The following is a 13997-nucleotide window of genomic DNA, read 5'->3' on the forward strand; positions in this document are numbered from 1 at the left end:
CCCTGCCGCGCGACACCGCCCGCGCGCCGCTTCCCGCACTGCGCGGAGGAGGAGCAGCGCCAGGCCGCGGCTCTCGCGAGACGCCAGGGGGACGCCCAGGCGCGGCGAGGGGGCGGGCTCTTGTCGGGGTAGCCAATAGAAAGGCAAGGGGAAGGGACGGGAGGCGGTTCTCGCGAGAGCTGGGAGAGGCAGCGGGGCGTCCTCTCGCGAGAGCGGCGGGCGCTCGCCCGGTGCCGCTGGCAGGCAGCGCGGCCGCCGTCGCCTCACGCCGCCCCCCCTGTTGGCGGCAGCGCGCCTTCTTCCCTTCGCCCTGCGGCCCGCCGCCAGTTGACAGCGGGGCGGGCCGGTCGGGGCTTCACCCCCGGCACCGGGCGCTACCGGAGCTGCCGGTCATGAGTGAGTGGTGCGAGGCGGGGAAGGGGCGTCCGGAGGGGCGGGGCGGGGCGGGGGTGACGGTGCCGCCGCCGGGCGCTCGGGAGCCCGATGGAGGGTTGGGGCACGCGGCAGCCCCTGCGCCGTGACGTCAGGAGGGGTGTGAGGGGGGAGCCCCCCCCTCCCCCCGTGCAGTGCTGCAGCCGGGAGGCGACCGGGGCGAGTCCCGCCGCTGGGCCCTCGCATGGCCGCTGTGTCACGGCAGGTGCCGCTGTCGCGACAGTCATGACCGGCGTGCGGCAGCGAGTCCTGACCGGCGGTGGCGGGCACGGCGGGCGCCCCCGGGCCGCTGTAGCCAGCCCAGAGCTGGCAGGGACCGCAGCGTGGTTCAGCGCTGCAAAGCTGGTGACTGTGGGGAGGGCAGACCCGAAGCATTACGCTATGGGAAAAGGTAGTTCTCAGTAAGGATGAAAAAAAAAAAAAAAAAAAAGGACAGAAAGCTAGAGGAAGGCTGTAGTTGCGAAAAAGGAAAAAGTCGTTATTCTTTTAAGGGCAGCCAAATTTGATAATGAAAGCAATTAGTAAATTGCAGGAAGTGACAGGAAATGAGTGTGTAGTAGCAGTATTGCTGTGCTGAGTTGTTGCTCTTGCTACCTGTTGACCCCGTTGGTAGGATTGCAGACTAACAAATATAATTGTAACTGGGCATACTCTTGTAGGGTAGAGTTGAGGAATCATTATGTTTAGCTATGTAGTCCCGATGCTCATACATAGGGTATTAATTTGCTTAAATCTATTATATTTGATTAAGTGGGCTTTTTACCCCCTAGATGCCCAGGTTAACTCACAGATTTAGTTCTAGTCTAGGATAAGACAGAAGTTTTGTTTTTCACAGGCAGCTAGATCAGCAACTAGAGAAAATGTTAAATTCCAAGGATTAGGGCCAGTGTCTTGCCCAAAGGAACTGTAGCCAAGATTTGGAGCTACGATGAATTACCACAATACAAATAACGATTCTCCTTTTTGAGGTACGAATCCTGCCTGCAAACAGGAGATGGCCTCTGGCCTGCTGCAGCTGCTGCGCGGTGGCAGTGGATAGTCAACGCTGAATTTGCGCGGCTGCTGAGCCACACAAGGCACACACGTGTCTTCCCCAACTCACTCACTGTGAAAAAGGATGCCAGTGGCTTTGCTACAAAAAAGTTTCTTTTGTGTGGTTGGGCTGGGTGAAAATGAGAAAGTACATGGGAGGGTGAATATGTTCTGTGTTTAAAATTTATATTGATGCTTACAAAAGATCAGAAGTGTTAACTGCATTGTAGGCTGAATGCCAAATGTAATCCAAGCTCACGGAGAGGCCTGAGAGTCTTTGTTTATAGTGGCTAGAGAATTTATGACCCATGAATTTAGACTGCTCTTCAAATTCTCCTTAAATATGGATCTGATTAAATCAATTTCTGTGACAGTTTAGCGAGCTAGTGTGGAAGATCATCATTTGTGTGTGATATTTTTGTCATCCAGTAAAAATCTGAGACCAGAACTGGAAGGAGAAATGAGGAGCAAGAAAAGCAGGTCCTTAAAACCAATACAGTATAATTCCTTTCTATATAATAAATAAAGCTCAAACTGCTAAACCGGAGTGAATAGATTTAACTACCTGTGATAACACACCAGTCCACTGGAGAACTTGATACCTCAAATACATATATACGTCATATGGAAATTAAAAGAAAAACTCTAGTTGATAAACAGGAAGGAACGAACATTATGAATGTCTATATTAAATGTATACATGCCTAAATGCTGCTGCTTTCAATATCACATGAATCACAGGTTACAACAGTTGTGCTCTGCGTACACAAAGCTCGCTTTCTGAAGCTCCTTTATCGGTAAAAAAAAAAAAAGTCTCAACTTTCTGTGATGGTAGGGTCCCTGAAAGACCCTTCTACACAGAAAAAGTAAACTAAATGCTTTTGTATTACATGTGCTCCTGAGAGCAGAGGAAGCAGCTAATGAAATCACCAAATTAAAATGCTTTTGAGAGGTTAGACCTTGCAGGACATTCTGGGTGCATGAGAGCTCTTCAGAGAGAACACTTCAAACTCTGCTGCTGTCTCACTTAGTTTTCCCCCACCTTAACGTATGAGGGCAGGATATTCCTGCTATGTTTGTAAATATTTTGAGGGTAGTGGTGGAATTTCTGGTGTTTGAAATATCCTTAATTCTACTGTTACCCTGAGACAGTGTGAAAAGGTCAGCTGAGGAAAATGTGAGGATTTCTTTAAGCTTGGCTTGAAGATCCTAGGCTATGGTTTGTAAATGTGCCTAAAAGTCAGAAAATTGACTTGAAGCACGTATTTTTCCTGCAGCTCAGGAAAGGTCCACTGATCTTTTATACTTAGAAAAATATCTTCTTTAGCAGACAGCCTGGCTAAGAAATGGATTTAGTTGAATCATTCAGTACCTTAGAAAGTTTCCTGAAACAAATACTAAGCCTTATGTCAAGAAGACTCCTAACACTAATAAACCTTGAGAGTTGCTGTCTGATTGCTGAAGAATTATTCAAGGTGTTTAAGTAGATTTCTTTTTCAGTAGAAAAATTGCAAGGTTTCTTAGGAGAAAGTAAAAATTTAGGCTGAAAATCTCAGTCTTGAAACTTAATCTATCGAGCATGAGTACAAAAAAATTCGGTGTAAAGGCCAGTATCCTGGAAATGCTAGTATGTGCAAGCACTTGCAAGGTTAGCAACTCTAGCAATAGGTAATTTCTGCTAATAAGTATTGCAATTAGAAGGCTGGTATTTTAACTATGCAAATCGGTTTTTCTTAGCTAAGTTGCTATCTTCCTCTATCCTGTTAAATTTTACAGTTTCATTCCATGCAGTAATGTTTGTGTTCATTTACAGACATGAAGAAAATACAAGCCCTTAGTTTTCTGAATTTTGCCGGAGTAATTTTCTTTGTCAGTTTGAGCAGTTCCTTCTCTGCTGATTTAATCCATCAAAATGTTCCAGCCCACTGTAGTCCTTGACATTCTCTCTTGTGCTCTATTTACACTTTTCAAATATCTTGAAGTATATCTGACTGGTAGGAGGATACATTGAAGGAAAGAAAAGTATTGAAAAATGAAATAGTTAATGTAATATTCTTTTTTTTTTTTTCTCTGCTACTTGCAGAAGGACATGCACTGCTCAGTTTCTATATGTTCAACAGTCCTCCTTTTGCACTTAGTATATTGATGCTCTCATAAAGTTTACTTTCATTTTCTTGCTCTGATATATGGTCTCAACAGCAATCGAAAAGGAGGAAAAGGAAAGGCAGACTTAGGGTATTCCTACTCCTAAGAAACAACAAAATGTCTGGATGTTTCTGAGAGAAAGGTTGTATTCATCTGCTTTAGATGAAAACCAAATAATTTTATATATATAATCACATAGATAGCTGTTCTTCATACAGCAAACAGATGGTGTTGTGAAAATAATATATTTCTAATCTTTAGAAATGAGTTGCACAATTGAAAAAGCCTTAGCAGATGCAAAGGCACTGGTGGAACGGCTAAGGGAACATGACAACGCAGCAGAAGCTCTTATTGAACAGACTACAGCTCTTAATAAGCGGGTTGAAGCAATGAAACAGGTTTGTTTTCCAACTTTGTTTACTCCATTAAAAGAACAACTCGGAAACACATAACGTAAAATCATTTTTGTCTGCTACTGTACAGTGTAGAATTGGTATGTTATTTGCTTAATCCTTTAATGCTATACCAAGCATATTCATTATAGGTGTGACTATGATCTAAAAATGGGTTGTTTATATATTTAGTTTGATCCTGTGAAGAAGTTTTCTCTGTTACTCTAGCTTAAATACTGAAAACTAGCATTTATTTGAAGAACACTGGTAGAAATGGGGTTACAAGCCATTGTGTGGTGTCCTGTGTTTTGCTCTTCTGTGAAATACTACTCCATTTATTAATTTCAGCATGCACATTTAATCATACAGAGACCCTGTCATGTTAGTTTATCTTTTCGCTGTCTGCTTTTGTTTCACAGTAGACTCTTAGGCTTTTTTGTGATCGTTTCCATTCTGGTGTTAAGCTAATCAAGGCATATTGTTAAGATTGAGTGTGACTTTCACTATAGAACTTCTGGAAACACATAAAGGTGTTTGGGGATTTCATCCTGTCATTTTAATAGAACACAGGATGTGTTAACGGACCTGTAAAATAATAAAACCCTGCATGTGCTTCATCCCTGTAAAACTAGTCATGCAGAGGCTTCATAACGTGAAACCAAGAGTATTAAATGTACCCATTTGTTGAGAGTCAGGATCCATTCATTCAGGTCCATGTGACTTGTACCCATACAGCCTTGTGGTTTAAGGTATTGGAAAACCACAGTAAATATCTAGAGGTTAACACCTCATAGTTTTTCTTTACCATATGTATATCAGTTTTAAATTACTTGATGGTAAATTTGACCTGCATTAATTGAAGGTTAAATAATTCCCACTATATGCATGTAAGGTGTGAAACTTGTTTAAGAACAAAGGTGATACTATGCTTCAAAAACACAAAGGTATGTTAGCAGCACCTTCAGAAGTGGTTTTGTTTGTTTGATACTATTTAAAAACAAGTATTATCTTGCTTGTTACAGCGTTTGACAGTAGTATTGGTCCTTTGTGACTTGCTGAGTAGTGCTTGCCTTTGGTTACTCAAATATGTTGTGGTTGTGTTGGGTTTTTTTTCTTTTTTTAATAACTAGTACCAAGAAGAAATTCAAGAGCTCAATGAAGTAGCAAGACATCGCCCTCGATCTACATTAGTGATGGGTATCCAACAAGAAAACAGACAGATTAGGGAATTGCAACAGGAAAATAAAGGTAAAGCATGAATATTCTTTCCTTTCAAAGTTCCAGCCTGCACCACTGGAATCAGTGAGACTTCTACCATTGATACATTCCCCAAAAATTGTTCGCAAGAAATTTTTTCTTCTACTCTCAGTTTGTCTATTTAACTGATGATAATGCAGTCTAATAAAAAGCCCTAACATCCAACCACTGGGACTATCGTTAACAAAAAGAGAGTTGTGGAAAATTACTTTTTCAGTCCTTAAATAATGTTCAGCACAAGTGAGGAGATAAACAGAACTTACTTCTAAGTAGATACCTATATTGCAGAATTGTGGTTTCCCACTGCTAAAAGTAATTAATTCAGGAGCAGCCAGGACAAGCTGTAGTGTAAGTGTGGTAGTATAATTCCTTCTGGAATTCTGTAGACTAGGAATATACTGTTCCTCCTGGAATACCTTAAGTATTCTAACAGTTATATTGAGTGAATGATTCAGTGACCTCTATTTGTATGAATCTTACTCAGGAGTTATTTGTCCTTTCACTTTGTATATTTTGAACACGAGCATTTTTTTAACTCTTATTTTACACACAGCTGCAGATTATACCAGATCTGTAAACTTCATTCTAGCTTTTGTAGAGTGTTGCTTATAGTGGCTAGCATAAAGCTCCTCGCTACGCTCAGGAAGGCTTATGTCAGCTAAAGAGTCTGAATATGAAGTCATATTGACAAAAGACCTCATTTCTGACTGAACAAGAATTTTCCTAGGGCAGTCATCACTGAAGACATTTGCAGAGCCTATGCAAATTTCATGGTGCAAGGAGAGGGTACACTCAACTGAAGATTTATTTCGGTTTTCTGAAGCTGAATTACTTTTGCATTTTGTTTTAGTTCTTCCCTGTTAAACTTTTAACTGAATTTAAAATTATTTTGGTAGAACTACGCACATCTCTTGAAGAACATCAGTCTGCTTTGGAACTGATAATGAGCAAGTACAGAGAACAGATGTTTAGGCTGCTTATGGCAAGCAAAAAGGATGACCCAAGTATAATAATGAAGTTAAAAGAGCAACATTCCAAGGTAATAAGTTCATTATTTTTTTTGTTAAAACTTAAGTTAATCTGTAGTGGATCGGTTCAAAGCTTACTTTGTCTCTTTTCGTATCATTGTACTAACAAGTCCTAATTTTTATAATCCAGTTCATGAAACATGAACAGGACACTTATCAGTCAAGTGAGTCTACCTTACTAGCTTCCTGATTTATTTAAGCTTCTAACAAGTAGCATTTTGTTGCTGTATCTACTTGATTTAATTTTATTTTTCTTAGATCTTTAAGGCAACTGCCCTATTATACTTCCAGATGCCCACAGATCTCAGTAATACTCAGACATTTAGACTGGCTTTAACTTATGCCTGTGATTTCAGCAAATAATTAGTAAACTTGTGCCTACTGGGGAGAGTAGGAGGAGTAAGCTTTTTGAATTTAATATTCAGAATTTTCCCCCTAAATACTGTAATTTTTTTAAAAATACTGTAAAAGCCCTTTTGAATATTGAATAACTCTTATTCATACATTTCTCCCCTTTCCTGCTTCAACCCTTGGTTCTTATTTCATTACTGATAAGGATTGCAAAGTAGAATCCAGGGCAGCCTGAGATCCTTGAAGGGTGGTGAAAGTTGCTGGTATTAGGTGTGCTTCATCCTATGGCTTTTGAACACTAATAAAACACAGTACCATTGAGCAACATTTTTGTGAATTGTCATGAGTGAGGTATATATGAGTATTCAGAAGCTTCATAAAAGATTAATGTATGCTTTCATAGTGCTAATGTATAGTTTAGCCATTTTAATGTATTTTCAGGAAAATTCATTATTCTAGGCCACTAACAGATCTAAAAAGAAGTTTTCTAATGAAGTATTATATTACATTTTAAATTAAATGTAATGAGAGCAGTGTAACTGTATAAACAAACGTTAGTTCTAAGTGTTTAATAATCTTTGACCTCAACAAACTAAGTCTGCAAAGCAGTTGGGTTTTGCATACTGGGAAAACAAAGTTTAAGAATTTGATGCTTTCTTATCTGCTTACAAAATCACACATATGCAATTACTGCCATTGAAATCAATGGGACTACTTAGTTCAGTATAAAAAAAAATCTAGTGGATTAGAACTATCTATTTAACATAAACTCCTAAAAAATGACCAGTATATATCCTTTTCAAAAGAAGTTACCTTAGCATATAGTGTAACATATCTGACAGCCTCAGGAATACCAAGACAAGAGGGTTAAATATCCAGAAATGGGCTTTAAAATTTCATTTGCAAACACTTCCATGGATTAAAAGCTTCAGGTGGAGGCGGGGGGGGAAAAAGCGCATCTCAAACAGTATCATTTAAACGGGAGATTTAGGCTTCAACGTTTTGGTTAAATCTGGTCCCACAAGAATGCCTGATGAAAACAATTTATAACCTTTAACCTAACACTTAGATTTCTGGAATTTCATTATTTATTCTGATCAGCCTTCAGATTCAGTAAGATTGAACAATCTTGAAGCATTTTTTAAATACTTCTCTCTTGTTAACTAAAAAAATCCATCATACCCAAGGAGTTAATCTTGCTTTACCAATAACTGCTGTTTTCTCAAGTGCCAGCTATTAACTTCAGTGCCTGTTTACAAAAGATGACTACAAAATCATTGATTTCTGCAGATTCAACAAGCACCTCCTTTAAACAGGAAAAACAATTTCTTTCAGCAGTGTTGTATGCAAGAGAAAAGTATGTGTAGGTAGTAATTACCCTGATCTTAACTGTGCTATTTGAATTTGCTCAGCTGAAACAAGGCCTAATAACACATGTGGCTTTCATTTTTTTCCCCTTTGGAGGAAAAAAAACAACAATGTGTGGCAAACAAAAAGCAGAGAGAGATACAAAGAGTGTTTGTAGATGTGTGATATCTTTGTAAAGAAACACTTTCATTTTGCACTCTTTGGTATGACAGCATCCAAGTTTCACACATTTGCCTTCCAGAGTAGATCTCTGATCTAAGATTAGTGACCTTGGAACAGGCTCTAAATCATATTGATCAAGAGGCCATGTAAGCCGGCAGAGTAGGAAGTAGGAAGGACAGCAATGTATCTAAAAATGACCGACTTTCCCAGGCCTTCTCAAGGGTACATCCTTGCCAGCTTATTCTTTTACCACTGATCACAGCTTCCTTTCAAGCTAAATTTAGGGTTTTGTTGAAAAAAAATGTTTCACGTAATCACCTTCACTGGAAGCTGATAAGAACATAAAGATTTACAGAAGTTCTACCCCCGCTGCCACTGTAACTGGGCATTCAATGAGTAAGCAGCTAAACCATAGCTTTAGCAATTGGAATGGCAGAGTAGGAAGGAGGGAGAGGGCTGATGTTCATGTTTTGGTCAGATAAAGTTTACAATTCCAGGTGAGGCAGTTCTTTATGGTAATTTAACCATTTCTGGTAGCGGAAAGGCAAGCTCATCATCTGCTAGATGTATGGACCTCCAGTCAAACTCATAATTTAAAGGTAGGATTTAACTTTAGTCTATACTGTTCTTCATCTCAGTCCTATTGTTCTGCTTTTCTTGATGTGGGTAACTATTGTGAGTTTTGCCCAAAGGTCAGGTCAGCCATGACTAGGTCAGCATGATAGTAGAGTTGGAATAAAAAACAAGTTGAGGAAAAGACAATGGAAAATAAAAGCTTCTGAAAATACCATTAAATATTTGGCTTAACTGAACTGCAGTGAATACTGAAGAGGCATATGCTCTTTATCTGGATCTGCAGTGGGAAAGTAGTAGTGACCCTTTAAGTGCTTACGGGTAAGGTCTGGGTAAGAGGGTGCTTCTTTGCAAACAGTGATTATCTAAAAGCTGGCTTCCTTGCCAAGGCTGCTAGGCCTAAGTTAAGGCCTCCTATCATCCCACTCCTGATGGTGGAACAGGACAAGGACAAACCAAACTGCTGCTCTTCTTGTTTTTCCTCCTTGAATCTTTCAGTGAGATGTGATAATTATTTGTAATAGGAAAGCACCCTATTAGCATTAATGAACAGACATAAAGAGATCAGTTAGGACACAAAAGGTTTTCTTACAATTCAGCAAGGACAAGGACCTCTGAAGTCCAGATCCCAGATAAGCTGGAATTGGATTCAAGCAAGAGCAAATGACAGATCTGAGTTTCCTAATATGTAACGTAGTAAAGATTACTACTTCACCTGGTCTTTTAACGGATAAATGCCGACCTGTGGGCTGGTATTGGCTGTACCAGACTGGAGATCAGGCTCCAAACAAAGAGAAAGAATGCTGCATACCCTGCTGTTCTTAAATGAATTTAGTCTTTCTGCATATCTAAAATTACATACATCGGTTCCTGCAACACAGGAAGGCCTTCTTGGAGCAATCACGCAACTAACTTGTAGCCCATTGGAAGGTGTTAAGCAACAGAAGACACAGTCTTTTAAGCATATATAAAATTCTAAGAAAAGGGATCAGTCAGTGGTTAACCAGACTTATTTAAATAAACAGGACTACAGTGGCTGCTCAAGCTGTAAAGTTATAGAGAGCTCATTTTCAAGAATTTGGGTCTGTGTTTACATTGATTATTAAGGGGCACAGCAGTTAAAATGCACGCTTAAGACTTCACTTATTTTTAATAATGCAGAAAACACATTACTAAAGCTGTCGTTGTTTGTTTGATTTTTATGTCTTAGGAGCTGCAAGTGCATGTGGACCAAATTACAGAAATGGCAGCAGTAATGAGAAAAGCTATTGAAATTGATGAAAAGCATGGCTGCAAAGAGCAGGAACGTATCATTCAGCTTGAGGTAGGTATGAAATCAAAACAGCGATGGCACAAACAGCAAGGGAGCAAATGTTACCACAGTAATTCCTGTTGAGTTACTGTATCAGTCAGTCACACTACTGTTTTGTTACGCTTTTTTTGTTGGAGAACTGCAAGTACTGTTTTCTGCACTATAGCTTACTCTCAGGTCTTGCGTAGTTGATACTTCATCACCAGAACTGGTGATTTTTATTTATGAGCGGTCTTAAGGTTTCTCTTTTTTTGAAGTCTCTGTGAGCATAGCAAAAAGCTTAGAAATAATACAAATTCATCCTAATAAGATGCTAGGATGCACATAATAATATCCACTCCTGTGGCTTTTAAATACTATTTTTTCAAAATAATAGTTGTGCCCCTTTGGGGAGGGATTCTTAATTGCTTAATATTAGACAATCAACTCTATTGCTCTTTAAGTGCTAGCAAAGCAGTTCTTTAGGGGACAGGGTACATGGAAAGAATGGGAGATTATTTTTCTTTTTAAAGTCAACATTTGACCTTAATGACCCTTTTCTTACCCATCTATGTGGTTTGAGCTGTTTTTTTTTTCCATCAAATCATTTATGTTGGAAAGGACCTTTGAGATCAAGTCCAACCGTTTTTATGCTTAATGCCCATTCAAGAGAGCAAGAGGGTCAGAAACGTAATGTTCTTCAATTCAGAAGATAACATAGCACTACCTGACTGCAAATCAGTATTTTAATCCTTACACATACATTTGGAGTAGAGGGGAGGTTATTAACATAGTTATCTTGACTTCTTTCTGGAGTTCTATTAAATGCCTTTTTCTTTCCCTGGTTATAGCAAGAAAACAAAGGCTTGAGAGAAATTCTTCAAATAACTAGAGAATCATTTCTGAACCTTAAGAAGGAAGATGCGTCAGAGAGCACATCTCTGTCAGGATTAGTGACAAACAGCGATTTGAGCCTGAGGAAAAGCTAAAGACTCTGGAAGTCAACAAGCTTCAATTGCACACTTTACAAATGGAGTATCAGGGGTCACTTGTCAAGCACTTGTTACTGAATAGGGCACCAGCAAGCTAATGCATCTTAAGCTCCAGTTTAGCAGCTTTTATACTGTGTAAAACTGAATTAAAATTGGTATTCTACAAAAACCTTAGTGACAGATTAATTGCCATAGATCTAACTTCAGTAGGAAATGGATTAATGCACTTAAACTGAATTGGGAATTCTTTTTATATGAAATTATTTTACAGATAATAGACAAGGATTTCACATAATTTATATAAAAAATATTGCTTATACAAAGTTTCAGTGCACCTATTACATAATAAAGGTAAGATTTAAAGTCTGATCTCTGGTTAAAAAGTAGTAACTTGTGAATATGCTTTGTGCATGATCCGCATTACATTTTTTTTCTTTTAATTAGTTTTCTCATTTTGCACAAACCTGTTTAATAGAAAGGGTACATAGTTCAGCATAAACCATAAGGATTTCTATTATTTGAACAGGATACTCTGTGGCTAAATACATGGCCAATTGCTTAAACATGAGCAGTGTTTTTGCAGTTGTTCAGTATTTATTTTTTTTCAGTTGAACAAGATTCTTTAGATATACCTAGTTGTATTTTCAGAACAGGAGAAGAGCTGCTCCCACTTTGTTTTCTGGAACACAGGTAGCATAGTATAATTCTGCCTTAACTTTTACTTTTATGAGAGAAAAAACCCCACTCAGTTCTCTATAGGTCAGAGGCCACCTTAGTCCCATCTGTTTCTGCTCCTTGTCTGCCCAAACTTCCTAACTGGGGAATGCAAATTGAAAGCACTCAAGCAGTAGCAGCAGGAAGGTAGTCAGGGGAAGGAGGGAGAAGCTCCATAGCCAAGTTGGCAGCCTGCAATCAATATTCTTGATTTTTGTTAAGTACTAAATATTCATCAGGAAGGATTTTAAGTAAGTTTCAGGCATATATTATGTTTGCAGTAGAAAATATTTCAGTATGCTATACTGACAAATAGACTGCTCACTTGTAATCCCCAAATACTTGCAAATGTGAAAAGGAATTGGCTTTTCTAGATCAAAGTACTGTTTATATCATATGCAGATATGATGGAAGTGCTACACAAGACATGCTTGTAGTAAAGAGGTACCAAAATAACATTTGGCTTTTGTTTATCAGACTATCGCTTTTTGATCAAGGCAGCAAGAACATTCTGGTATTGATATGCATCACTGCTTTTTGTCCAGCACCTTAACATATTCCTTACTTGGGAAAGCATGCTTGAAAGAAGCAGAGTGAATGCTTTCAACCACAGAAAACTGTGGATCTACAAATGCCACCCACAGTAGAATATTTTAACTCTTCAATAACTCACCTAGCAAAACGAGTTTAACTCCTATTTCTGAAATGAACTATTACTTAACAAATTTGATTTTCAGTTACAACAATACAAAAAGAATTCAGCACCAAGCACTTGCAAGTGTGTCAGTTTTAAATCCAACTTCCTTTGACTCAGTACAGCTTCCCTGGGCTCAAGGTAAACACGCTGCACAGTTAAGGATGAATTTTCAGTGCCCAGTAAACTAATGGATAAAGGGCTTAATGTTTTTATTCTGTTGCTGTCAGTTGCTGCTCCCCTTCCTGTAGTACTTTTAAGAGAAAAAAGTGGTAGGAAAGGAGTGCTTTGCAGAGACAAATTATTAGTTTTCAATTAACTAATACATATGCTAGTAAATACAGTTGAAAGGACAGACAAATCAAACTCTCCAAATTTTCACAACACTTTTTATAAATTTAGAAAGTACTACTCTTTCCAGAGCATCTTATCTTGTTTCCAGGCTTGAGAATATATTGAGGACATTCACATGCATGGAGGAAAAGTTCAAACCATTTCCAAACTTGCTAAACACCTGGAAGGAATTTTTGGGGGAACATTTTAGCTCAAGCACAAAAGAGTTTTCTGTTATTATTATACCGGTAAAACCTTACTAATGCTTCTATAATTTAGATTTTGCATTTCTACTGTAGCTTATGAGCTGGTGACTTATCAGAAGCAACATAAATTTTTAATCGAGTGTTCTGTTGTACAGATTTATGAGAAATTTTGGGTGCAATTAAGTTATTCTTATTTGAAGTGTCTTTTCAGCCATTGACTGGTATCAGAGGCATTTATATCTATTTAATGCTGAATGCAGTTTCATGGCTGACTTTCTGGTTTGTCTTTCAAATAGTCTCCAGAGTTGTATAGCAGAGAAGGGTTGTTAGTCTGTGGCAGTTCCTTAAGGTTGCTCTATTATGAAATAATGCTTGATTAGTGTTTATTTTTGTAAATTATAAAATGTGACTTAATTTATGTACTCCTAGTCTTCACATTTGATAAGTCTCCCCTTTCATTCCCCTGACCTGATCACTTTAGGATTTTGAAGAACCTTCACCGTGTGTGGAGTGACTATTTTTCATTGCATACCTGTTATTTTTGTAATGCAGATGGCTTGAAAAGAATTTATGGCTAGAGTTGTGTACTGTACAGTAAACTTATTTTATCAATAAAGTTGACTGAAAATGTGGATTTCTTCATGATTAAAGTAAGGTACTGACTCTGAAGCACACCTTGTGGTAACATATAAGGGAAACCCACCATATTTTACTATTTACTGAGCTTATTTTTATACTCTAAAGCAGACAGGCCAATTTCTAGTGCTTTTATTCATGTTGTAATATAGCAAAAGAAAAATCTCTGTAAAGTCTTCATTTTCTCTTGAGAACTAAGAATCTTCTCTACATAGTAAATAGGTCTAGTGGCTCACTTGAAAGATAAGTAACTGCCTACTACAAACAAAAAACAGTCCACAGGGCTTTGATTTTTGGATCAAAACATATGTTGGTACAGATAGGATAGGAGAGTTTGGGGGTTTTCTTTACAATTACTAGCATCCCTTTGTAGATACCCAAAATAAGATTC

The 13997-nt window shown here is 38.6% G+C and overlaps 1 protein-coding gene across 2 annotated transcripts; it reads left to right on the forward strand.

Annotated features, from left to right (window-relative positions):
* Positions 1-203: 203 nt before the first annotated feature.
* On the forward strand, positions 204-13602 carry FGFR1OP2 (FGFR1 oncogene partner 2). 2 transcript variants are annotated; one of them, XM_055809308.1, is made up of 6 exons: positions 204-403; positions 3871-4007; positions 5132-5249; positions 6155-6297; positions 9951-10064; positions 10883-13602. In XM_055809308.1, exons 2-6 carry the CDS (start codon positions 3873-3875, stop codon positions 11018-11020), a joined length of 648 nt encoding a protein of 215 aa, XP_055665283.1. In that variant the 5' UTR covers positions 204-403; positions 3871-3872; the 3' UTR covers positions 11021-13602. The 2 variants fall into 2 exon arrangements, with proteins under 2 accessions (XP_055665283.1, XP_055665282.1); XM_055809307.1 differs by having other exon boundaries at positions 204-396.
* The last annotated feature ends 395 nt before the right edge of the window (positions 13603-13997 follow it).

The sequence above is a fragment of the Falco peregrinus genome, chromosome 6 (assembly GCF_023634155.1).
Source record: "Falco peregrinus isolate bFalPer1 chromosome 6, bFalPer1.pri, whole genome shotgun sequence".
Classification (NCBI taxonomy): domain Eukaryota; kingdom Metazoa; phylum Chordata; class Aves; order Falconiformes; family Falconidae; genus Falco; species Falco peregrinus.

Excerpts from the sequence above, each read along its gene's own strand:
- FGFR1OP2 (XM_055809307.1), top strand. Across the intron at positions 5,250-6,154 it reads ATTGCAACAGGAAAATAAAG|AACTACGCACATCTCTTGAA; the intron begins GTAAAGCATGAA and ends TTATTTTGGTAG. Across the intron at positions 6,298-9,950 it reads TAAAAGAGCAACATTCCAAG|GAGCTGCAAGTGCATGTGGA; the intron begins GTAATAAGTTCA and ends TTTATGTCTTAG.